Here is a 27,509-nt window from a genome sequence, read left to right on the forward strand (position 1 = left end):
AATACAAATTCAATAATTAATAGATAACAGACAGCCTACTAATCAACCCACAAATAATGGAAATTTCTGCTATTATGGCCCCAAGATGGTGACTTTCTCTACCTGGGGTCGGTCATTCAAGCGCTATGTAAGTCTCCTTCTAGAGCCCGCTTCGGAGGCTCCTAGACGCAGTGCCGGCGCCAGGTTATTTAGCGCCCTAGGCAAAACTTACTAAAACGCCCCTTTTCACACAAATTGATTACTAAAACATATGAATAAGAAAACAATTCAGTGACATATTTATTTATTATCAATTGCATAGGCCTACGCCTAAAATTAAATTTTACTTGCCTCCTTCGTCTCAAAAGTTTGTACTAATTCCTTCAATTCAAGGGAGAAGAAAGTCTGAAAAAAAAACACTCAAAAAAAAAACACAGTTCCTGTAGTGTTGGGCTCTCTGCAGTCCTCCCAAGGTGAGTTCCAAAACGGAAATTACCTGTTTTAAGCTTGACTGTCTTTAGTTATAACTGTAAAATGTCTATATTGTGTGATTATGTAACGTTTTTTTGTTTTTGAAAAAAAAAAGGTTATAAATGTTATAGATTCCAGCCTAAAATTTTTATATGTGAATCCTTTAGGAGAGGGTGAAAATATAAAAAAAAAATTAATTAGATGTTACGACTACGACTGCATGTCTACTAACATTAAGTATTGCAATATACAACGGCTACTGATATATTTGTTTTTCAACTTGATAATGCTAAAAATCCTACCAAACTATTTTGCATAGAACTTAAGCTCTATATAATTTTTACAATAGCAAATAATAACTTAAAGTTGTATTTATAGGTAAGCGGTCAACCTCAGGTGCAGGAATTTGAAATGAATGTAAAGTTAAACAACGAATTATCTCCCATTTAAAAACGCAAAGACCAAAATTTTATTCAAGGGAAATTACTTTCACGAAAATAGCTAAATTAACCAAGTGTAACTAAGACATGCTTGGAAAACAAAATAAAATGCTCTAAATTTCATTACCTAATAGTTATAATAAAACTTGTATATTAGCTATGTAAGATTGTGATGACAATATCTTCTACTTATTGAATACTTAACTGTAGATTGTATTTGAAAGCCTAAAAACTGTTGCTTTATCATAACATACTTGTATTCAATTTTGATTATATGTAAGAAACATTTAATGTATTAATACGAAGTTAACGGCTAGTTATAAATTCCAGATGTTTACGTTTCTGTTTTAGCTGAAAGTGAATAATAGGATTTAAGCAAGAAAATTATGATCAACTCAACACGGCCCTATCACAGAACATTTAATTACATCAATACATCAATAATTTATTTTTTTAACAATAAGCTGTTTCTTATACAATATTATTTTTTAAATTTTAACCTCATGAAAATAACATTTTTATAAGAAGAACGAGCAATGGTTTTATACGATCAAACAATTTACAATATTCTAGTTCAACATGCCAATATATATCGCTCAAAACTTGAAATCCAACAGCTGGATAAAGTTATTTGTTTAGCAAACACAGAGAATGTTTGTTTTTCTATGTACTGGACGATTTACCTTCTCTTCCGTAGAGCCAAAGTCACAAACATAAAGTTGATATACCACCAACATAAAGTGGATATACCACCAACATAAAGTTGATATACCACCAACATAAAGTTGATATACCACCAACATAGAGTTGATATACCACCAACATAAAGTTGATATACCACCAACATAAAGTTGATATACCACCAACATAGAGTTGATATACCACCAACATAAAGTTGATATACCACCAACATAGAGTTGATATACCACCAATATAAAATTGATATACCACCAACATAAAATTGATATACCACCAACATAAAGTTGATATAGGTCTACCATCCACAAACGCAACATACCAAAAAGAAAATGTTTTTCTTCAAACCAGATGAAGTTGTCAGAAAATAAACTGTGTTTCCTTGAACAATTTGCGCCAGAGTCACTTGACCACGAAAGTCATCTTTGAGTGACATCTACACGTCTATGATCACGTGACAAGTTAACAAGAACTGGACACGGTCACCGTGTACAGTGTGCCGACCAAGTGTGCAAATTGAGGTATAAAGTTAATTTTTCCTTTACCAATAAAGGTTTGGTACGAAACTCGACTTCAACCTCTAGTATTTAGCTCTCCCCTAATACGCTTATATACACATTAAAGCTGAGTTTGCTCATAGCCAGTGGTCGTTATCTCTCACCAAATACAGCTAGGCACATATTAAGGCTGAGCTTAGCTTAAACCCATATTGTTTGTAACTGTTCTCAATTTAGACCTGAAACTTGTCAAAGCTAACGTTTCACATTACTAAAAATGTTTCCATCTCCCCAAAGTAATGCTAGACACGAATCAAAGCTGAAGGTCCTCATCGATTTAAAACCAATTTACGTCAAAAATTATGTTTGAGTCGTTTCCACATTGCGTTGCATCACTTCCGTAATTTCACGCTGGGCGTCACACGTGACCACCCCATATGACATGACCAGGTCTTCTCTCGTCGGATCAGCCTGCTCTCGTCAGGGTCGTTCTCGGCTCTTGACGTCACCAAACCCAACCTTGACCTTTGCATATAACTCCATTTGATTGGCTGACCATCAACGTTAACTCGACTTGATGGCGGCCTTGCGTTTCCTCTCTTTGATGCGGTCCTGGAGGGACTTTGAGAGTTTGACGGTGGAGGGCCGGTCCACTAGGTTGTCCAGTGTTTCCGGTGAGGTTCTGATCGTGTGGACGATTTCCATCTGGAGCAGTTGGCCAGATAAACATGTGACCTATAAAGTAGACAAAAATATCAAAATACTAATACTGGTATTACTACATATAACTTGCTTTTGGCTTAATATCTAGAATGTTATGATTTTTTTTGTCACTATCAATAATATTTGTTAATTCCTTTTATTAAAGAATTAATTTACTATTTTAAAACAGTATTAAATTAAATGATAGTGACTAACTAAAAAGGTTTTTATATTTTAAACAGTTGTCATTGGCTCAGCATACACTATTTTAAAAGAGATCATATTATTAGCTAGTGTTACGCGAAATGCCAGTAATAAATAATGCGATTGGTCTCACGACTCCTGTTCCTCTAATAACAAAGACTATGATTGGCTAAGGCCATATAAGTTGTGGTTTTGAACCCACCTCCGCCTCCAGCTCCTCCATGTGCTCTGAGAACTTGTCCAGGTCCGTCTTTAAGACGCCGTACGACTGCTCAGACGAGCTAATCTTGTCTGTCAAGATAATCCTCTCGTGAGACTTTGCCAGGATTCGATCCTGCACCACCTCCAGGTCGCTCTCCATGAGACGTAAATAATCCTCTAAATCTTTCACCTGGTCCAAGTAGTATATCAGTTATACAACGTTATATTATTATTATACAACAACATTAATGCTGATTTGACCCACCTCTGCACATAATAATATACGGTTCTAAAACATTCACAAAAACCACTACACTATTTAATTAGACTTTCAAGACCCCCCCCCTCCCAAATCTCCATTAAGCATTTTGTATAAGAATAGTTGCTATTGGTTTTTTTTTTCCAAAAACGAATCGGAAACAATTCAGTGCAGATCAGCTGTTACATCTTGATTAGACACAGTCGAACGTGTTAAGTTATACCATTCAAGTGTAAGCCACTGATTGGCAATGTTTCCATCCACAATGTTTCTTCTAGACTGTTTTCTCCGGGGGGGGGGGAGCACTTGAAATTTTCGGGGGGCGGACTAAATTTTCAGGGGGTGGGGGGGTGGGGCGGACACTGTTAAAAGTATATATTTTCTATATAAAATCCATTTCGTTCGGGGGGCGGTAGACTTTCTTCGGGGGGGGGGGGAGTTGCCTGGAAGAAACTCGGACCATCCAGCCAACAGTTCTTAATAACAAAAGAGAACATTCGAAAAAGTTTGTATATAAGAATACAGGGTGGTGATATACATCTTCGCTCTATACCACATATAACACAAATTACACAACCTGAAACTAGTATAAACCACCTCCATACACACTTCTTATAAATAATATCTGTACTATCTTAAAACTTCGGTTTAAACATGTACGTAAAACAAAAAGTCACATCCTGCGGGGGGGGGGGGGGCTGTTAAGTTATGGTTAATGTTACAACTAACTTAACATGGTGTTATTATTAGGACTAATAAATGTCAAAATCCTTACCTATATATTTCATTTTATTTTTTACTCTATCTACCATTAATCTAAAATTATATTTTTCTACTATTTTGCTTCATCTATACCCTACAACTATTTAATCTATCTACAATAAAGCGGAAATTTAACTGTACAGCTATTTTTCCTTCTACTTTATACACCTATGGCTATTTTATCCATCAACCATATATCTAAACTGAACACAAAAAATCTCACCTGACGTAACAATTTCATCTTCTTCGACTGCAGCGTGTAGTTCCTCTTCGTCTGCTGCGCCGTTATCTTCAGAAAGTCCACCATGTTTTCCTTCTGATGAATCTCATTGATGCGCGCCTTCTGCTCCTCCCGTGACTTGTTCATCTTCTGCTCCAACTCTTTCAGCTCCGCCTCAATCAGCTGCAGCTTCTCTCGGTTTTTGTGCAAAACGTTCTGAGCTATCCGGAAATTCTTCTCAACCCGCTTCTGCTTCTGTTTCTCCGTCTGCAACACGAGCTCTCGTTTCCTAGCAACGGGTCTGGTCTCGCGAATAAAAGTGTTCATCTCATGCATGAACTGCTCATCCCTGCTCAGCCATTTCCTGGCCGTCTCGCACATGCCGAAGATTTTTGTACAGACGTCGTACACAACGCCGAGAATTGGAAACGCTTTTGTATCACACGACAACATCAGTCTCTCCAGAAAAGGCGAAGGGCTTATCAGATCGAGGTTTAGTTTGTTGGCGTAGCTTTTCAGAACGAGGCTGGCGTTTCCGGTCTGTGTTTCCAGAGTTTTGAGGAAGTCCTCGATGTCCAGGGCGTACTGCTGGCACACCGGAACCAGGAGCTCGGCGCTGTGGCTGCTGATGTAGTTGTTGCGGAGCCGTTGTAGCACCGTAGTGTTGAACTTGTCCAGGAGCATCTATGGGGTAAGATAGATAGGAACGGATTCAGTATAAATTATGTAGGCCTTAATGGCTAAAAAGGAAGTAAAGTACTTTTTCGTCATAAAGTTTTAAAGAGCAGATAACGTAGAATGTAATCTGCATGTAAAAGAATAGTTTGATCAGCATGTGTATTATGTGTATAGATACTGAATACAAGTGGACAATTTAGGAAGCCATAATGTCATTAATTTATTGTTATGGCAAAAGCGTTTTTGGTCATAAAAAAACTAAGAATACATTTGGGATTTATGCCATTGTTTTATAAAGCGGAGATAAATGAAAACCACAATACATCGTTATTGCATTTTTAGACAAATACGTCAAAAGATAAATGTGAACATTGCTGGTCTTACTTAAGGCTGATGTGAAAGAGATGCAATTACACATTTGTGTGTGTGGGATATCTTTGTGTAAAGGTCTGTGTGTGTTGTTTTTTTATCTTTGACATTAATGGATGATCTTTTTGAGTAAAGTCATTGTGTGTGTGGGAAGTCTTTCACATAAATGGATGATGTCTTTGTGTAAGGTCATCGGTGGATGATATATTTGAAAAGAGTGAGTGATATCGTGAATTAATGTGAATGATGACGTTGTTGCATTGAATGGCGTATGACTTTATTGTGAGTGACATATGAACATGACATCACGACACCACGCCTCACCCACCTGCAATGCTGCCGTTATTGACTTGAGCTCTGTCCAGTAGGTGGTCAGTGGGTCAACCAGTTCCATATCCGGGTGTTTTTCCGCCCTCAGTGCATTCAACATCCGGACAAGTCTCGTATCACTGTCTATAACCTGCGAGGTCAAGGAATCAATGGTTCAAGGTCACTTAAAGCTAAAAACTACAGATAGATGTGCAGATAAACGAGTAACACATACAATCAGAATTACCAGGTGTAAACTTGACATCTAAGACCAAGAATCAACATTGAAACACTTGCATACAATTGTCTATAAGACATTTAATACACCTGGCATCATCTTTTACACTTGACATACGTAACAGATGTCATCTCTTACATCTTACACAAGTAGAACTGATCAGACATTAAACACCTGTCATCTAGCACACTTGTCACCTAACACCCTGACATCTACTCACCTGTCACCAAACACACCTGTCATGTAACAACTTGTAAACTAACACACCTGTCACCTAACACCTTGACATTTACACACCTCTCACCTAACACACCTGTCGCCTAATACACCTGTTATCTACACACTTATCACCTAACACCTTGACATTTACACACCTCTCACCTAACACACCTGTCGCCTAATACACCTGTTATCTACACACATGTCACCTAACACACCTGTCACCTAACACACCTGTCATCTACACACCTGTCATCTACACACCACTAACACACTAAACAACGAAACTATCTTACTTCCAGAGCAACGTTGTTTTTCCGTAGACCAGCATTCGCCTCCAGCAAAAGTTCATTGACCCTAATTAAATATTGATGATAATCCTGCGATTCCACCCTAAAATGACAATAAATAAAAATTAGGAATAGTTTACTACTTACAACTTAAATTCTCTCCCCTACCAAGCGACTTATGACTCATTAATCCTCCTCCACTACACACCTTACTTGTGAAACTCCCGATCAATTCCCACCGCCTCCACCCCACTCACACTACTTGTGAACCCTACCCCCATCAATCCACACCCCCACACTCCATACACACACTCTACTTGTGAAACTCCCGATTAATCCCTACCACTCAAACCCCCACCCCTAAACCCCCAAAACAAAACCTACTTATGAAACTCGCAATTAATTCCCACCCTCACCCCCTACCCCCACCCCCTACACAACCTACTTGTGAGCCCCTTTATTCCCTACCCCCTACATCCCTTACACAACTTCTTGTACCCCCCCCCCCATTAATCCCAACCCCTACACCACCCCAATCCTTACCCCCCCCCTACACAACCTACTTGTGAAACTCCCGATTAATCCTCCGCCTCCTCCTCCACCTGCCCCACCCCCCACACCCCCCTCACCTACACAACCTACTTGTGAAACTCCCGATTAATCCTCTCCGCCTCCTCCTCCACCATCCCCACCCCCATCCCCACCCCCACCCCTACCCCCACCCCACACACACAACCTACTTGTGAAACTCCCGATTAATCCTCTCCGCCTCCTCCTCCACCATCCCCACCCCCATCCCCACCCCCACCTCTACCCCCACCCCACACACACAACCTACTTGTGAAACTCCCGATTAATCCTCTCCGCCTCCTCCTCCACCTGCCCCACCCACCCACCCCACCCCCTAACACTACCTACTTGTGAAACTCCCGATTAAACCCCACCACCTCCCCCCACACACACCCCTCCCCGCACACACACAACCTACTTGTGAAACTCCCGATTAATCCTCTCCGCCTCCTCCTCCACCTGCCCCACCCACCCACCCCACCCCCTAACACTACCTACTTGTGAAACTTCCGATTAAACCCCACCACCTCCCCCCACACACACCCCTCCCCCCACACACACAACCTACTTGTGAAACTCCCGATTAATCCTCTCCGCCTCCTCCTCCACCTGCCCCACCCACCCACCCCACCCCCTAACACTACCTACTTGTGAAACTCCCGATTAAACCCCACCACCTCCCCCCACACACACCCCTCCCCCACACACACAACCTACTTGTGAAACTCCCGATTAATCCTCTCCGCCTCCTCCTCCACCTGCCCCACCCACCCACCCCACCCCCTAACACAGCCTACTTGTGAAACTCCCGATTAATCCCCACCAACCCGACCCCCACCCCTACCCCCCCCCCCCCCCCACATACACATAGCCTACTTGTGAAACTCCCGATTAATCCCCACCATCCCCACCCTAGCCCCCCCCCACACACACACAACCTACTTGTGAAACTCCCGATTAATCCTCTCCGCCTCCTCCTCCACCTGCCCCACCCCCCACACCCCCCCTCACCTACACAACCTACTTGTGAAACTCCCGATTAATCCTCTCCGCCTCCTCCTCCACCTGCCCCACGTGACCCCTCATGTACTCCAGACCCTCCAGGTAAACCCTCTGGAGACCGGTCGTGTTCCGGGCGACCGTGGACCTGCCGGTCAGGTTGTCACGTGACGTGTCGATGACCGGAAGTTGCTCGGCTGGAACCAGGTCAGTCGAGGTCTTCTCCTCGCCCTTAGAGGACCGGGAGGAAATGGAACCATGCCGGTCTGTTGGCATTGGGGAGTCCTAGGGGTAGATAGAGAGAATGTGAGATGAATTAGTGATCAAAATGAATAAACTGGAGTAATTTACAGCTAGTTTTGGGGTCGGCATGGTCGAGTTGGTAAAGTTTCTTCCAGGCATCCCTTCTGAGAAGAAAGTCTACCGCCCCCCCCCCCCTTGAATAAAATGGAATTTATATAGAAAACATATACTTTTTCCAGTGTCCGCCCCCCCCCCCCCGGAAAATGGTGACCGCCCCCCTCCCCCCCCTCCCCGAAAATATCAAGTCCCCCCCCCCCTGTAGAAAAAAGTATGGAAGAAACACTGGGCTCAAACAGCTAGGGCCAGCATCTCTTTTATGAGAGACAACTCCAAAATCAAACAAATGCTGCCTTGTAGTTTATTCTTGGTTGAACAAAGGCTATGGACGCAAATCCAAAAAAGAAAAGCAGGCCGAAATCAGAGTCAACGTCCTAAATGGCGCATAACCAGTTGATACGTAATCCTTAATTGTGATGGAGGCGTGGTCGAGTCGGCAAAAGCTCATGATTGATAAATTCGAAAAAGTCTCGAGTTCAAACCCTCTGGCAGATAAGACTCGATCCCTTCCACCACTAAAAATTAAGAACGAAGAAGAAGAAGAAGAATAAAATGGATCAATTTACAACTAGTTTTGGGGTCGGTGTGTTCGAGTTGGTAAAGCTCATGGTTACTTAACCGAAATGTTTCTATTTCGAACCCTCGGACAGAAGAGGTTCAATAGCTAGGAACAGCAACTCTTCTGGAAGAGACAACTCCAAAATCAAACAACTGCTGCCTTGTAGTTTGTTCTTGGTAGGACAAATACGATGGTAGCAAATCCGAAAAGAAAAGCAGGCTGAAATCGGAGTCAAAGGCTTATTATGGTGAATAAAAAGTTGACACGTAATACTTGATGGTGTTGGAGGGAATCCCTTCCAAACACTAGAATTATGAACGAGCAGGAGGAAGAATAAAGAACAACTAGTTTTAAACCGCTTGCTACACAAAAATAAGATCTCTTAAGTTGAAAACTTCAATTGCTAAGTGTCAATAGCTGTAAGCGTATACATAGACGTTGTAAAAATCTAAAATCGAAACCACCCCTGAACCCTTGTTAGGGTCGTTGGGACACCACGGAGTGGTTTGTCTAGGGCTTAGTGTCACATGGGGGCGCCCACCCCTCACCATGCTTCACAAAGACGTGTACTTGATATTTAATAATTAAATTAAATTAATTCAAAATTAAATGTTAGACACAAATATGCATCCATGTTCTTGTCCAAGTTGTTGTTTTTTTCAATATTTATACACACAGGTATAGACAAAACATGGACAAAATCATGGACGTAAACTTGGAACACTATGTGGACAGCACGTACAAAACCAAGGCAAAACCAACTGATACAAAAAATAATACAACAATACATATTACAGTGGACAAAACGTTGACCATAACAAAAAGGTTGACCAAGACAAACATGTTAACCATGACAAAAATGTTGACCATAACAAAAACGGTGACCATAACAAGCGGTGACCATGACAAAAACATTGACCATGACAAAACGTTGACCATGACAGAGGCGTAGCGAGGGGGGCAGGGGGACGACATATGTCCCCGGGCGCCGACCTTAGGGGGCGCCAAAATAGGTTGGAATAATAAATTGAAAGGTTGAGGGGGTGCAAATCGAAATCTTGAGGGGGGGGGGGGGGTGAAAATCGAAAAGTTTGTCCCCGGGCGCCGGGGAGGGTTGCTACGCCTCTGGACCATGACAAATTTATGAATTCAACGGAACAAAATAAGAAAGAAATTTATTTTGTTGGCTTAATCATGCAAACAGAACACCGCAATCATTTGGTTTTAAGCAATGTAGCTACATTAAATTGTATTTGACAAAACACTTCAGTACGAATAAATAACGCAAGTTTCATCCAGGGCGGATGATACCGTTTGTAGTAGGCTGATGCTTCTTTTCTTTCTAAACTTTAATAAACACACATTTTACAATGACCAACATCACATGAAGGATAAAATGTAAACATTTGAATCAGTTCCACAAAAAAGGAGTTGATTTGTTTATATCGATCTACCTTATGCAATTATTTGTATAGCGGGGATGGCCGATAACGAAACTTTAACTCATTGTATTAGGGTTATGTTAGGTTAGGGTTTAAATTTAAGCTCTTGCTTAGAGCTAGCTTTATATGGTTTAAAATCTGGTATATGAGCTTTAGTATCTAATCAGTTGGGGATTTCCACCACAGTAAACGCTTGATTAAGACTAGAATTGAATGGTTTACTGTCGTGTAAGCGAGTTCAAAAGTCTAATCAGTTGGGGATTCCCACCACGAAATGATGAAATAGTTATCCTTATCTTCATATGGGCGTTCTATCATTTCCCCGGTGTGGTACTACCAACATGGTTGTGTTTTAAAATAAATTAGTGTAATCACACTATAATAGAGAATTGTAACGGTTTAGTGCTGGGAAGATTTAAGGTACAATGTAGTCGGATCATTCATCCGACAATTTTTCTGCAAATATCGGTGATTGTACAAAAATATATTGCTTCATAAAAACCATGCCTCGAATACAACGACACAATTACAACGCATTGATAAAACACTATCCTGTCTGTTTTATATTATGTAATTGATAGACATAGAAAAAAATGAATTTATATTTTACCATTTAAGTTCTCAAAGTTATGTTGTAGAAAAAGAAATCAATTGAATGTTTCCAGGCTAGGGCGAATCCTTCTCGTTTATTTCTATAACGTGTGTCATTTGTCACTTCACATCGCTGAATTAAACTACACAGGTCACAACACATGCGATGGCCAGCTGCATAAGTCACAACACATCCGATGGCCAACTACACAGCTTGCAAAAACACTGAAGGCCAACTTAAAAACACTGCTGGTCAAACTGGTGAATTAAACACGTCATAACACACTTATAGTCAACTACACAGGTCGCAACACATTTCGTGTCAACTACACAGGCCGCAACACACTTCGTGTCAACTACACATGCCACAGCACAGCGCGAGCCTACACCATCCGAATACCAACACAAACACCAGTCCCCACTTCCGCCAGCCAAAGAACACCCCAACACCCCGCTCTAGAATCACTTTGTATACGTCACTGCACGTCAATCACATGGACGTCACAACAGCCAAAAACAGGGGGAGATAATTGAATTAATTCAATAGACTTCACACAAAAAACCCGAAACTTAGTCGCCCTTGAATAGATTATTCAAAACAGGCAAAATATCGATTGACTGGATTATATTCAGCAGATAGTAGCTCCACCGTCAGCAGAAGACTTGCCGCGTTTAATGTGTTCATTAGCGAGACAGGACAGCCATTCACCGCAACGGTACACTGAATCTCGTACGTTCTCCACGCTTGGTCACATGACTCCCGTACGGTGAGTGCATTGATACTCCATGAGATCACTACAGCCTCTATCTAAAACTTGTATTTTTTTTTCTTTAACCTGGTTGTAAAATGTGTATTCACTTTTTTCTTTAACACGACAAAATGTACATATCAGTTGACAAGAATCTTGATTGCGTAACTTGATTCACAAATTTATCCTCAACGTACAGTTAAAAGGATAAGATCTATAAACACATCATACATAGGTATTACTTACTATCCCATCATCAAAGTAATATCCTTTAAGGATAAAGGATAATTTTCCAAAACCTCGCCACACAATTATAACATTCAATAACTCGGTAAAAATGATACAATCACTGTCTTACAACTTTATGATAATCTCTCACCATCCCACCACTATAAGAAACCAGCTCTTAAGAATAATATTTTACCAACCAACCACGAAACAACACAAATTAATATCGGCGATGGGTGGCGTGGTCAGGACAGTAAAGCTCGTGGTTGCTAAACCAAAAACTCTCAAGTTCGAACCCCCGGGCAGATGAGGCTTAATAGCTGGGGACAGCAACCCTACTGCGAGAGGCTATTCCAAAATCGAACAACTACTGCCTTGTAGTTTGTTTTTTTGATGGAGGAAATCCCGCCCAACATTACACAACGAAGAAGAAGGAATATTCACCAACCTACCACAATCCGAATAAACAAAAAGATTCGATTCACTATCCCAATACACAGAAGAATCTATTCACTATTTCAATACACAGAAGATTCGATTCACTATTTCAATACACAGAAGATTCGATTCACTATCCCAATACACAGAAGATTCGATTCACTATCCCAGTACACAGAAGATTCGATTCACTATCCCAATACACAGAAGATTCGATTCACTATCCCAATACACAGAAGATTCGATTCACTATCCCAATACACAAACAATTCTCCAACCCAACAGAAGCAGACAAAGATAAAATCCACGCGACAACATCACCCTCACGTCCACAACTAACCACTACATAAATAAAATATTTTCTCCGTCATCAGCCATCAACAACAAACAAAGGAAACCCACACTACACTATTGTTGACTTGACTGTAACATTGACTCGATCTAAAGATCGACTTGACACGAAGTCGTGTATACCCTAACAAAGACGAACCCCGGAAACCTCATTCTAAATTTATGGACAAGAATTGACTTTAAAGAAATAGAATTAAAGCACGCTTGTGCAGTCATTAGAACATCAAACAGATTTTAAACATGTTTTAGAAGCTGACCAATATAAAAGAGGATATAAATAGACAATGTTGATTTTAATCAATGGATCAACAATCAATGATTTGATAAGCTAGTGGCTTTACAATAAGAAATCGATCGAATCAATTGGTTATGTTTGACGAGTTGACTGTTTGATTACTGGATGTGTCATATTGACACATCTCTTGTGTGTTATTTATATTCAAACATACTTATACTGTAGGCCTATTGACATTAACTTATGTATAATATACATATGTATAGGTATAAACATATTTTTATATACATATTTGGGTATGTATAAATATATGGGCCTACACATATATGTATTATATATATTTATATTTGTTTATTTGTATATATTTCTACAGATTATATATATATATATATATATATATATATATATATATATATATATATATATATATATATATATATATATATCGCAAAGAGTTTATCTAACATTAAAGACTAAAATGACTACGTGAGAAAAGAATCAACTTTACAACTTTTATAACTGCCTTCATAGTCCTGTTGTAAAACCCTTCACCGCGTACCTAAAAGATTGAAGGATTGAACGCCTACATCCGGTCTAAAGAGACAGAGAGAGAGACGGAAGAACAATTCCAAACCAAAATCACCCGCCTGACACCCACAGAGAGGTCTGTACACGACAGGATGAATTAGATCCGTCGGTAGTGATGTAACATGAGATCAAAGGCTTAATTACAAACACGTCACAATTTTAATGAACACGAGCTCTGTATGGGCGCCATTGGTGGTTGCATTACATGTCCGACATCAAGGCAATTGTTACGTAATTTGGCGCGGTCCAGGTAGCCTACACAGATTGCCGTTTAATTAGTTGATCAAGTACCAACATTAATTATGGATAATAGTAACATATTGAATAAATACTTTAATATGAGTACTTATATATATATATATATATATATATATATATATATATATATATATATATATATATATATATAAATCGAGGGAGAGGTAAAGAGATACAACCATTAATTATTTATAACATCTGGAAACTAGTTATTTTAAAGGATGATGTAATAAATTGCACCTAATTACCACCTGGCAACTTACCCAGACTGCACTAATATGACCCCATTAACTAACCAATCACGTCAATTATTTACACTTGCATGACAACCTGTCTACTTCCGGTTGTCAGGTATTTTTATTTCGTCTCCAATTTTAGTGACGTCATTTGTTCTGGTACTACACTGATGCATTGTTTTTAGGGTTGTGTAGCTCTACAAGGTAGGGTGATGAGGTTGGTGTCACAGGTAGGTGGAGGGTGTCGGTTGTTGTTGTTTTTTTCTCTGAGTGGATGAGGGAAGTGTATGGATTAAGAGTGGACAGTTGAGGGGTTGGTTTTAAATTGATTGTTTGTGTGGGTTGTACAAGGTCGGTGTCACTAGGGTGGTGTTGGGTGTTGTGTGTTGGTGTTAGTGGGGTGGTGTTGGGTGTTGTGTGTTAGTGGGGTGGTGTTGGGTGTTGTGTGTTGGTGTTAGTGGGGTGGTGTTGGGTGTTGTGTGTTAGTGTTAGTGGGGTGGTGTTGGGTGTTGTGTGTTGGTGTTAGTGGGGTGGTGTTGGGTGTTGTGTGTTAGTGTTAGTGGGGTGGTGTTGGGTGTTGTGTGTTGGTGTTAGTGGGGTGGTGTTGGGTGTTGGTGTCACTGGGGTGGTGTTGGGTGTCACAAAATGTGCGGGTGTGGGATCTGGTTTTTCTTGGTGGGGGTAGGAAGGGATAGTGTAGGGGTTGTATTGTGATTGGACAGTGATTGGAATGGGGTTGGTGCTAGGGCGGTAGAGAGGAGGGGGTTGGTAAAGTGGGTTTGTTATTGGGTTTAGTTTTAGAGAGTTGCAAGTTGGTAGGCAGAGGGAAATTTGTAGGATGGATAAGCTTGGATATTTTGGAGGTGGACACACTGATATTTTACATGCCGGTCGAAGATTACAGTCGAGATGATTTTAAGTATAAAATCTAAGGGGGGGGGGGGGGGTCAGGTGTGTAGTGTAGGTGGTCTCATAACTCCACACACATGATTTATTGATTGATTTCTACTCGAACAAATCAATAAGTTAACTCCCCTCAACGCTATAACTTGATTTTTACCTTGAATTACCTTTTAACTGTATTTGTCTAATTGTCTAGCCTAGAGAACCGACGTGGTTCCACACACCTGGGCTGTCACACCTGAGTGAGCAGGTACCATAAGGTACGCAGCAGGAACTTAAGACCAGGTGTAAATAAGAGTGTGTCGGTCTGAACAGACGATCAAAATAGTTTTTTTATAGATATTTTTTGTCGCTAATAAAGCAAATGTAACGTTTATAGCTATGTAGAGATTTTATGATTACATGAGTGATTATATGACTAATATATTAGGTACGCATATATTCCTGTTTGATCTGCAAGTGTATGAATATGTGATCTTTGCATATGCTGCTATTATTAACGAGAATATATAGGCATTTATCCGCATATATATATATATATATATATATATATATATATATATATATATATATATATATATATATATATATATATATATATATATATATATATATATATATATATATAACTTTAAATAACAACACAGAAGGCCACTACCTTTTTTTCTTATTTGTCTTTTCTAAAAACCACCTACCTATCCCCCCCCCCCCACTCCATCTTGCAGAGTCTTAACAGTTTGGTACTAAAAATGTTTTGTCTTTTAGTAAACCAATTATTGGTATTACACTATTTACATAAGATTGCTTGTCATCATATCTCCGTTTCAAAATGGTGTAAGGTATTTTATATTGAAGAAAGAAGAGGTAGCTTATATATAATAGGTAAAATCAAATCCCTTTTGTAACACGTGTATACCGACCCCAGGCTAGATATAAACAAAGTTACAACCACCCCTTCCCCACCCGTAAGTAAAATCTGCACTGTCCAGATCTGTTGGCACAGTTCGATCACCGGTGCCAATAACGATACATAAACACCAAGCTAAACCCTAACACTAATCCTAGCCCAACCCTAACACTAATCCTAGCCAAACCCTAACACTAATTCTAGCCCAACCCAAACACTAATACTAGCCCAACCCTAACACTAATACTAGCCAAACGCTAACACTAATCCTAGCCAACCCTAAAACCTGACAGTAAAGCTAGACTTAGCCATTGACTAACACTACAGGTCTAAACATATTGACGACATAACAGGCAATATAAGCGATAAGAACAAGTGTTATTGTTAAACTATCACACGGGTAGGGGTAGGGGGACAGCTCTGTCATATACTTTTTACTACTCTGCCAAAAACGAGTTATCGCATACTGTATATTTACACGAGCCCACATCGTTATAAGAGTCACTAAACGAAATGATAGGGAAGTGTGTGGGGGCGGGTTGATATTTTATTTTATTTTTTTCTTTCTTCAGAAATATTCTACTTTTAATTAGGCTATAGTATGGCTATTAAGTAACATCTAAATAATTATATTTATTTTATTGTATTTTTTATTACCAAAGTAAAAAGTACATTTTAATTATTTTTTTTTACATCTGTCAACATTTATTTTAAATTGTCTCCCTTTTCTACGGTTACTTCCCCTTGTTACTATAATTACACGGTGTGTTTCCTGATCTAGCAGATGACACCTTGAATCGACACCAGCGACACACTTCAAGTCCCTGATCCTGCTGATCACCTGTCAGGTAGATTCCACCACCGCTTTTATCTATTCAATTTTAAGTCGGGAATGGGTTTTTTCCCTTGATCGATACCGATATATCGAACAGCTAATGGCGTGTGATTAAAGTGGACTTTCTTACAGGGAGCAGGCGTTTAGAAAGTTGATTCAGTTCTGCTTGAATCTCCTACGTATTCGCTGTCGTGTGTACGGCCATTTGAACACAATCAGAGGGAAATAAAACACGTAGCTAGGTGTACTTTACAAAACGTTAGCAGAGGACGAACGTTCTATACTGTTGTTAGCCGGAATATTAATTGGACAGTTAAGGTCACCGTCGTTCACAGAAAGATAAACATAATTTTTTTTTACATTATAAACGGAAGGACATATAATAATACGAATATGTTTACGTTATGATTTGTACTTTTTATAATGCTGTTTTCTTTTTTATCAAAATGCTGACTATTTTAAAATATCAGGTGTATGACACAAGTAAAACACCTTAACCTTCACAAAAAAGGTATATAAGCCACGCAACTCACGCACGTGGGGTATTAAACCACATCAAACACGTACGTGTGGCGATAACACATCACTTATGGTCGTTGTACTCAACCACTTTATGTAATCGTTACACCACATCACTTTATATGGACTTTATATCATAACACAAACAGTGTGGTTTAAACAGATTACTATTATGTCTGTGGATGTTACGCCTTATGACAACATGAGAAAGTTGTACCATTATTTTTTATGAGATCAAACATCACCATCCTTGGAAATTATACAACATCATTATATATGGCTATCATACCACAATCACTATATATGATTATCATCCACATTACTATATATAAACGTGTAACCACATCTCGACATGTGGATCTCATACCATGTTCACCTTGTTCAACATCATGTTATTTGGATGTTATGCCACATCACTTCATGTAAACGTTACATCACATCACATAAACAAATGCGGACCTTACACAACACCACATGTGGATGTTACACCACATCACATGTGGATGTTACACCACATCACATGTGGATGTTACACCACATCACATGTGGATGTTACACCACATCACATGTGGATGTTACACCACATCACATGTGGATGTTACACCACATCACATGTGGATGTTACACCACATCACATGTGGATGTTACACCACATCACATGTGGATGTTACACACCACATAAATATGTGCAGTCACTTACCTCGTACGCCAAAGCTGTGAGAAAAACTCCCTGAGTCTCCGTCAGCTCCACCGTCTTCACCTGACCTATACTAGGGAGCCGTAACCGCTCCGGCTTTCCCGCCCGGCTCCGGGATCTTCGACGAGCTGAGCGGGGTCTGGGCGTGGCCCTAGGCCGGTGGGAGGAGGGAGGGCGCTGGGAGGAGGGTGGGCGATACGCGGAGGGAGCCTCGTGAGCCGCGGCGCCTCCATGAGAGGGGGAGGGAGGTCTGACGGTGAGAGGAATAAACTCAGGGTTTCGATGGCTTTTTGACGTCACGATGTTACGATGGCTTTTCCTGAGTGACACATCTGCGAAACACAGAACATCAACATCGTTACCTTAGATGTAGGACACATTTTGTGAAATATTTTAATAGGTGGTATAAGGAATTGGTGCTCCTTCGAAATCTTCAATTCAATTATTATTATTATTAACAACTAAGACGATGATTTAATTTTGAGTTTAAAGAAAATACGTCTGATAAAATACAGGGCATATGAGACTCCTTTTCTAGGGACAGGGTATGCGTGGTCTAATAGTAGAGCGTTTGACTGCTAGCCCGAAGGTCTCGAGTTGGGATCTCGATTCAGACTTGAGATTGTAGGACGTCCCTTTGCCAACCCATTATGGGTACCAGATTTACGTTAGGGAAAGTATAGGCGGCTGAGCATAGTGCTGATACACAGACGAGCGCGTGCGCACACACACGCGCACTCACACCATATATATATATATATATATATATATATATATATATATATATATATATATAAGTAGGGTGGTAATTAGATAGTATATACACTATATCAATGTGATATATCATGTAACTATTGGTAAACCACATCACTGCGTGACTAATAGCGTGACTAATAGCTCTTACTCGTGGTGGGCGTGTCCTCATGTCCAGAAAACAGGTTGGAATGAGTGACCAGGTTTGCATGATTGGCCAGGTTACCACCACCCAACCGCCGTAGGATATCTGACCGGCTGGGTTGGCCCGGGCCACCCTGATCTGCCGGGCCACCGTTGGCCTTGTTGAGATTCACACGCCGTAACCTGGCCCGACGGTCTGGCACCGAGGGTGAGGTGGGGAACGGCAGTCTTGACGGAGCGGCCAGCAAGTTGCGCTTGGTGCCGGAGGTGGGTCTGGTGACGGCCGTTGCCATGGTAACAGCGCCAGAGATGTCAATGTACAATGATGTCACTTAAAAAACTGGTAAAACGACGAGTATCAAAGGTCATAGGTCACATCTTGATATCCGTGAAGCTTCTAACATTCGAGGTTCTATGTGAGTAGGCCTACATATAAATGAGCTTAGTAACTTGCATTATCTTTCATAATAAATATGCGCTCAATCCTGTTCTGTGTCATATAATCCACATCGTGTATCCACAAAATCCACACCGCAATTGTAATCCAAAAAACAAAGTTTCTTTCTGCTCACACTAATGGCATCCATTCCAAATTATCCCCTTTTACACAACATTAGGCCATCGTGTTTGTTATCTGTGAAATAAAAAAAAAAAGCATTTAAAATGAAAACCAATCATCGAATTTTTTTTAATCAAAGACCGGCAATTGTGTACTATTTGTGGTTTGTCAATACACCTGCATTAGGTGAATGTTGACAGGGTTCTAGCACCTCTCTCTTTGGTCTTTATGGGCACGTCGATAGAGGTGGGGGGGGGGGTGGGGGTGGACAAGGGTAGGTTAATCAGTGGTAGACAATGTGAGGACGCTTTGTCTGTTAAAAGCATCTACTAATGCATTTACACACACACACGCACAAACACACACACACACAGATATATATATATATATATATATATATATATATATATATATATATATATATATATATATATATATAATAAACTATTTCCTACATACCTATAAGATATGCATGTTTTACTACAATACAAATCAAATATGCTGCTGTTATACATATACCCGTAGCTTAGATTCTCTGATAAATTTATCTTATGAATTTTCAAATTTTCAAATGATGGTCCGCATCACCCCATATCCCGAATATCAGAGTATCCCTATCTCGTTGAGACTATTTTACCAAATGTATCCATCTCACCTTTTTACCAAATGTATCCATCTCATCTTTTTACCAAATGTATCCATCTCACCTTTTTACCAAATGTTTACATCCCACTTTTTATACCTAAGGTATCCATCCCACCTTTTTAACAAATGTATCCATCTAACCTTTCTACCAAAGGTATCCATCCTACCTTTTTCCACAAAGGTATCCATCCCATCTTTTTACCAAATGTATCCATCCCACCTTTCTACCATAGGTATCCATCCCAACTATTTACCAACTCCTCACACACCATCACCACCACCCTTCCACCCAACATCCGCCTGTCTAGTCATCATTAATTCACCTCACTAATCCCATGACATTTTCTACAATTGGTATTTTTTACCCCAATCAATAGAATTTTTTAAAATTTAACCACTGAGATAGCGAAGAGTTGCATCCCATTTGCTCGTATGAATTAGAAAGTAGACATCTAGGAACACGAATTGGGGACGGTGTGGTCTAGTGGCAGAACACGCACTTGCTAACCTGAAGTGAAGTAGAGTTCACCTGTTTCTGCGACCTCGGCATGTGAAGAGATATTGTGGTCAACACTATGCCCAGACGCCTTTCCTAACGTAGTAAGGTATCCATCTGAGCTAGGTTGACTCAGTGACGTTTTCCTGTCTTGAACCCGGATTCGAACTCGAGACATTTGGGTGATCAGTCTAGAGCTCTACTTCTAGGTCACACCGTCCCACATGAGTGTGGTACCCACCAATTGGTTTTCTCAGTGATCCGAACTCGAGACTTTCAGATTAGCAGCCGTACGCGCTTCCATCCGACCACTCCGTCCCATGAGGAAGCAAAATAGTATCGGCAACTCACGGGTGGTCACTTCGGGTGAGAGAAGGTTCGATTCTCAATGTTTTTCTAGTCAGCCTGGCTAATGAGCTATTGCTTGAGCTGGCAAAGACCTTACACATGTGAGAAAGGTACACCAAACATTGGCGACAAAGACGATAAAAGAGTGTGTTCTATGTTGGTTTCGTTCCTTATGCTAATGAAAAAATGGAAATGTGCCCAAAGACCATTTACCTACAATTTAAAATAAAATCCCTCTGGGTCGGTGTGGTTGGGTCGGTAAAGCTCACGACTGCTAAACTGAAAAGTTCCCAGTTCGAACCCCCTGGATACAAACACCTGCTGCATTGTAGTTTGTGCGTGGTTGGACAAAGGCTATGGAAGCGAATCCATAATTAAAGCAGGCTGAAATCGGAGATAACGGCCAATATGCCGCATAACAAGTTGACACGTATTTTGTGTTGGATGAAATTCTTTCCAACACTACATATAAGAACGAAAGTAAAAGAAACCATGCCTAACTCTGGACAAGAAAGTGTATTTATTCAGATAACAAACATTATTTCATGTACTGATATTCAGGAATGTTAATATAGGCCGAGGTATTTCTATAATCAGATTACGTCGAAAAATAAAACAGCGTAAAATATTTATGCTAACCAAACTTGCCATAAATCAAAAGATAAGGAAGTCAATTTAAAAGTAGAGGGGGATGGTTTATCACTTATATCGCGTTAGGATTTTGGTTAAAATCAGGACTAGATCAAGAGTTAGGATTAACGCTAGTGCTGTAGAGAACTAATCAACTACTCGACTCGGCGTATAGGCCTATACAGCTTGACGTCACTGAACTAAATTCACATCTCATGATAAGAGAAATTAGAAAACAAACACCTGGTCTAGACTAAAAGCCGAACATACTTACGTAGCAAATGCTATATACAATTTTACATTTATAAATTCTAACACTTGCAAAAATTGCAACTATGATCTGTTGTCTTAATCCAGGTTTAATCCAAGGCTCACACCAGGCTCCGGCTTTAAACAAAAAGCTTGTGATCTGCTACAATCCAGAGCCAGCCAATCAAATCACTGTAAATCATCGTCTGCTTGTCCTGTCGCGATACTCGGCGAATATCGACCCCGCAAATATTGGTGAAAGGCGTTGCCATGGTGACGCGGATACACAACCCGGCATCATCCATCAGTGTGTTTACAGTGGCGATTGAGGGTAAACTTAGTACACGCAATCCGTTTTCGTCTCCATGTTCGGTTTTCTTCCTTTCTGTTTCTTTCCTTTCTGTTTCCTTCCTTTCTGTTTTCTTCATATTTGTTTCATTTCTTTCAGTTTCCTTCCTTTCTGTTTTTTACTTTCTATTTTCTTCCTTTCTGTTTTTTTTTCTTTCTGTTGCTTCCTTTCTTTTTTTCTTAATGTTTTTCCTTAGTGTCTTTCCTTTCTGTACCCTTCATCTCTGTTTCAGTCCTTTCTGTTTCCTTCCTTTCTTTTTTGTAATCCTTGCTTCTCTGTGTTATTTTTTTATTAATTCTTTCCAATCTGTGTTTATTTTCCGACAATATTTTTTTATTTTTACGCTTTTACTTCTGTTAATAGTGTATTTGTGTTTTTCCACGCAATATTTTTTTTCCTAGTTTTTATTTTGATGCAAGTTACTGTTCTTGCAGTCAGTCTTGACTTCCGTTACCAACAGTGTTTCTTCCAGATTTTTTTTCTCCGGGGGGGGGGGGGGGGCACTTGAAATTTTCGGGGGGGGGGGTAGACTTTCTTCGCGGGCGGACACTGATAAAAGTATATATTTCCTATATAAATTATATATATTTAATTTCGTTCGGGGGGGGGGGGGGCGGTAAAAGGGGAAGAAGAGATGCTTGGAAGAAACTCTGGTTACCAATAATGGAGTTACGGGTAGTGACGGGTGGACTGGTCCGCCGGTTTACCTTGAAAACTACCGGTGGGCCGCTAAAAAAATGAAAATCTCGGCGGATCCCCTAGGAACGATGATGTAATAGTACTATTGGTGTTAAGATTTTAAAAGAAACAATTTGTTCGTGTTTCTCCATTTTTCCATTTCGATTCCTTCATACCAAGTCGTCAGATTCTGGGATAGATGGAGAAGAACGCACATTAAAATGTATTTGAATCTGGGGGTTGGTGTCGCTTTTGTGTAGCCTCAGGTTAATTTATGTGATCAAGCGCTCATGATTGCAAGTCACGTGTTCACGTGTTCCTACTTTATGCCCACATTTGGATTACAGACGACAAAAATCGATTGATTAACGCAACATCCCTGAATGTTCTGCTACTGCCAATGACGACACGGGCAGATGTATTGACACAAAAGACATTGGCTTAGTTTCTGTTTGTATGGTCGCAATTCCGGTTATGTATTCTTTTTCTTCGCTCTCAATTGTAATGTCGAAAGGGATTCCCTCCAACACTATGAAGAATTACGTGTCAACTGGTTATGAGCTATACAAGTGGTTGACTCCGACTTCAGTCTGCTTTTCTTTTTGGTTTTGTTTCCAAGTCAATATAACAGATGAAGTAGAGTTCATCTGTTTTCTGTGCTCTCGCTATGGTTAGTGGAAATACAATATAAAATCCGTTCACGATGAATATGTGATCATTGTGCTATTTTTTATCCTTGTGATCCTTGTGATCCTTGCGATCATTGTTCTATTGAACCTACCCTGGGTTTAACCCGGATGTAAAGAATGAATCCTGTTTGTGACGTCAAAAACCCCACTACTCCACCCTTCACTACGCTTAAAACAGTGAAGCTTTAATAACGCATTCACTTTCGTTGACTAGTCGTACTTAAACGTAGCTCCCTCTAGTTAGTAAACTGACCGAAATTGTCTTAGGTCTAATATATATATATATATATATATATATATATATATATATATATATATATATATATATATATATATATATATATATATATATATATATATATATATATATATATATATATATTATAGAGAGAGAGAGAGAGAGAGAGAGAGAGAGAGTATATATATATATATATATATATATATATATATAGAGAGAGAGAGAGAGAGAGGGAGAAAGAGAGAGAGATAAGAGAAAGAAATGTTTTATAATTAGCTAATATCTCATCCCTTATTGATCCCCACCGCTATACACAGACATTTACCCACTCATCATTACGATACAATATGTCTTATTTTTTTCTCGTTACACCCACAATGCAAATAACCAGAATAAAAAAACACAAGTAAAAAAAATTTGATTATACGGAACAATCCGCAAAGCTTGATTTACATCGGTGGAAAAACGACACAAAACCAATATGAGAAGCAAAAACTTACTTCTAAAGAGGACAACTAACCCTGACAAAAATACAAGTAATCTGACAAAAACACAACACATTTGATTAAAACACCCAATAAATTTGACAAAAAGATAACACTGACAAAAACATAACAAATTTGACAAAAATAATAACACTGACAAAAATACCACACATTTGACAAAAAGACGACTAATTCTGACCAAAAACACAACATGTAAACAAACACGACGCACTCTGACGAACACACAACAAAACTTTTAAAACAACACACAACACAACAAACCTGATAAATACACAAAAAATAATTTAAAAGTTTGTAAATAAGTCAGTAAACATGACTTGTGATCAAACAGAACTCACGTTAGACGCAGGAGATTATTGCCATTTTCTGTCAGGTATTTAAAAATCCCAGAGCACTAATCCCAGATTGGCCAGTTCACACCCGAACTTTAATATCCCCACTGAACCCGGCAAACAGCGGGACAGCGCCAAATCCAACAACAAAATGGGGCATACGCTGCTCCGATCAGCGGGGTTACACCAGCCCCGAGAAAATCGATCGATAACACATATCTATACGGCGTCGTAAAGAAAATAAAAGTCGACATAAAAACTCGACCTTAGAGATCCGGTAGTAAAGTACACAAACAGTTGGGAAGGCCTTGTAGAGACTTCAAACATGTTAGACTCGAGAGTATTGTTGTAGTGCTTTAGGTATTTGTTTAGAGAGTCACAACACAAGACCGCCATAGCAGTGTTATAGATATTTGCTTAGATAGTCTCTAACCAGGTGCTATAGATATTAGTTCATACAAGTTCTTTCTGGGAATGGTCAAACACTATATAGAGCTACAACATTCATATATTCACTAGATCGTATGTTATACAAACACATATACATAACATTCTTATAAACATAAACACAGCACACAATTATACAATCCAATACACATACATCATAAGCATAGCCACGCACGTATTTTACAAATAAACATATACTTACATATATATTTTCAAAATAAACATAAGTATACATACTCATTACTTAACTTCCTATTTTTTTTCTAGAAAAGTTCAATCACAACTACCACCTATCTTTCTTTTACTTTCCCCATTTCCCTTTACGTAGTGTTATACTCGTGACTTGATCCCCCTACCCCCTCTACCCCTCCCCCTTGACAAGTGACGTTCACCACCCATTTGTTTTGAAATCACTTGAACGGTACCGCCCACCTGTCAACACCTATCCGGCTACCTGATGTATTCACCTGTGTGTTATTTGATTGTAGGGAGGACCCAGTCACATTCATTACTCGGTCATGGTGAGGTTTTCAGTCGCTTTTGTTGAGCAGATGAAGTAGAGTTCACCTGTATGTTCTGCTACTTTCAAAGGTAACTCCAGGCACCCACTGAGTCTAATGGAGGGGGAGGGTGATGGTGCCAGAATTAGGCTCGGTCACACAAATCTAGATAAGAATCACATGTCATTTTTTTGTGATTGTTTAAAATGAGACACCGTGCTGGTTTTCAAGTAGTAATTCATGTTCAACTGTAAGCCACCATGCTGATATCTCAAGTAGTTTCATGTTCAGCTTTAGATGTAACTAAAGTTAACATGAATATGAGCCTAGAAAAAGATTGTGAGTCACCTTACCTTTAATGCCAGATTTTGTTTCACCGTCTAAAACAGTGGCATCAGGAATAGATTTTAAAGTTACCCTACATGCCAACAAAATTTCATCTAAGATCCCTTATAAATTAACCATATCGTTTAATACGAACCATAATTAATCCGATTCGTGTGTTTGAAAGCTGCTCTAAAGGTATCCTCATTAGAGTCGACATTTACCATATCCACAGGGAGAGGGGAAGAGAAACACGATAAAAATCGCCTTTCATTAATGAACCACCCTACCTATAAATACCACCAATAAAAGACATACCCCATGAATGGATTGTAATCTGTAAAAACCATTTTATTTCTGTCATGTAAACTTTATGGACACACATAAAAACTTTACCAAAGGGCCGTCACCATTATTCATTGTAACTACTGTTATCTCCCCTAGTTCGTCCCTCGCTACACGATATTGTCGTCGATATTGCGGAATTAATACGGTGTTTCTATTTTTAGACACATTCTAAAGCAAGATTTATTTTTGTAGTTTTAGAACTACATGCATTATCTTTCTCAACGGCAGAAAGTTTAAGTACGACATTGTTAACATTAACTTCTGTACTGGTACTATGAAACAGCTCAGATATATGTATGCTGTATAATGTATGGCAGTCGTCGTGTTGTGTATGTAGAGCGAGAAGTGTTTGGGAGAGTAGCGTAGCCAGGATCGTCTCATGGGGGGGAGTTAAAATTTTACCCCGCGGGGACAAACTTTCGATTTGCACACCCCCCCGCCCCCTCAAACTTTTGATTTACACCCCCCCCCCCCCCGCTCAAACTTTTGATTTGCACCCCCACCCTCAAACTTTTGATTTACACCCCCCCCCCTCAAACTTTCGATTTGCACCCCCCTCATACTTTATATATATATCGAGGGGTCTATGGGGGGTTATGACCCCCCCTAACCCCCCCCCCCCCTCCCCCGCCTACGCCACTGGTTTGGGAATAGGCACACAATACCAGACTGGGTAGATACTGAATTATACAGTCAACACGATAAGCAAGTCAGCGTAAATTTAGCTACGCACTACTAAAAAATACCAAAGAAAGAACTTCTACACCACCTACAGTACTGCAAAGAACATCTACAAAACAGTTAAGAAAAAATTGGTCTTGAAGTTAGTTTTTCAACATAGATAACACTTTGACATCAAAGGCAAGTTGGGAACAATAGGACAAAACTTTTAAAAAGTTTAGTAAAAAATTATAGGGAGGTATAAAAGGTAAGTATAAAAAGTATAAAAGGAAGGTGTGTAAAATAGGGTACAAATAAAGAAAGTGTAAAACAGATCGCTTAGTAATAAATCGATATCGATTTTTCAAAGTTAAGTACACGTAATGATAGTGCAAAGTTTACTTATGACAGCTTTCTGTTTTTTGTAGCCTGTGTTTATTATCTACCGAGACGAAACTTTCGAAAGTCTTTACCGTCTTATTCGATGCTTTCATGAAAATTTTATTGTTTTAATCAAAGGCGGATCACTACAAGGGTATTAACTTGCCGAATAACCGCTTCTTACTACTGTAAGTTGAGTCGATTTCTAACATAAACTAGTACCCCCCCCCCCCT

At 39.6% G+C, this 27,509-nt stretch overlaps 1 protein-coding gene across 2 annotated transcripts; it reads right to left on the reverse strand.

Annotated features, from left to right (window-relative positions):
• Positions 1–309: 309 nt before the first annotated feature.
• On the reverse strand, positions 310–24,745 carry LOC131930694 (repetitive organellar protein-like). 2 transcript variants are annotated; one of them, XM_059287312.1, is made up of 9 exons: positions 24,622–24,745; positions 18,904–19,530; positions 18,003–18,331; positions 8,129–8,388; positions 6,541–6,637; positions 5,807–5,938; positions 4,435–5,115; positions 3,192–3,380; positions 310–2,818 (listed from the first exon to the last, which is right to left on the reverse strand). In XM_059287312.1, the coding sequence occupies exons 2-9, from the start codon at positions 19,187–19,189 to the stop codon at positions 2,648–2,650; spliced, it is 2,145 nt and encodes a 714-aa protein (XP_059143295.1). In that variant the 5' UTR covers positions 19,190–19,530; positions 24,622–24,745; the 3' UTR covers positions 310–2,647. The 2 variants fall into 2 exon arrangements, with proteins under 2 accessions (XP_059143295.1, XP_059143375.1); XM_059287392.1 differs by lacking the exon at positions 24,622–24,745 and adding an exon at positions 21,849–21,907.
• Positions 24,746–27,509: the final 2,764 nt, after the last annotated feature.

This window comes from Physella acuta, unplaced genomic scaffold (genome assembly GCF_028476545.2).
Source record: "Physella acuta isolate Inbredline_101_S28 unplaced genomic scaffold, ASM2847654v3 ptg000010l, whole genome shotgun sequence".
Taxonomy (NCBI): Eukaryota; Metazoa; Mollusca; class Gastropoda; family Physidae; genus Physella; species Physella acuta.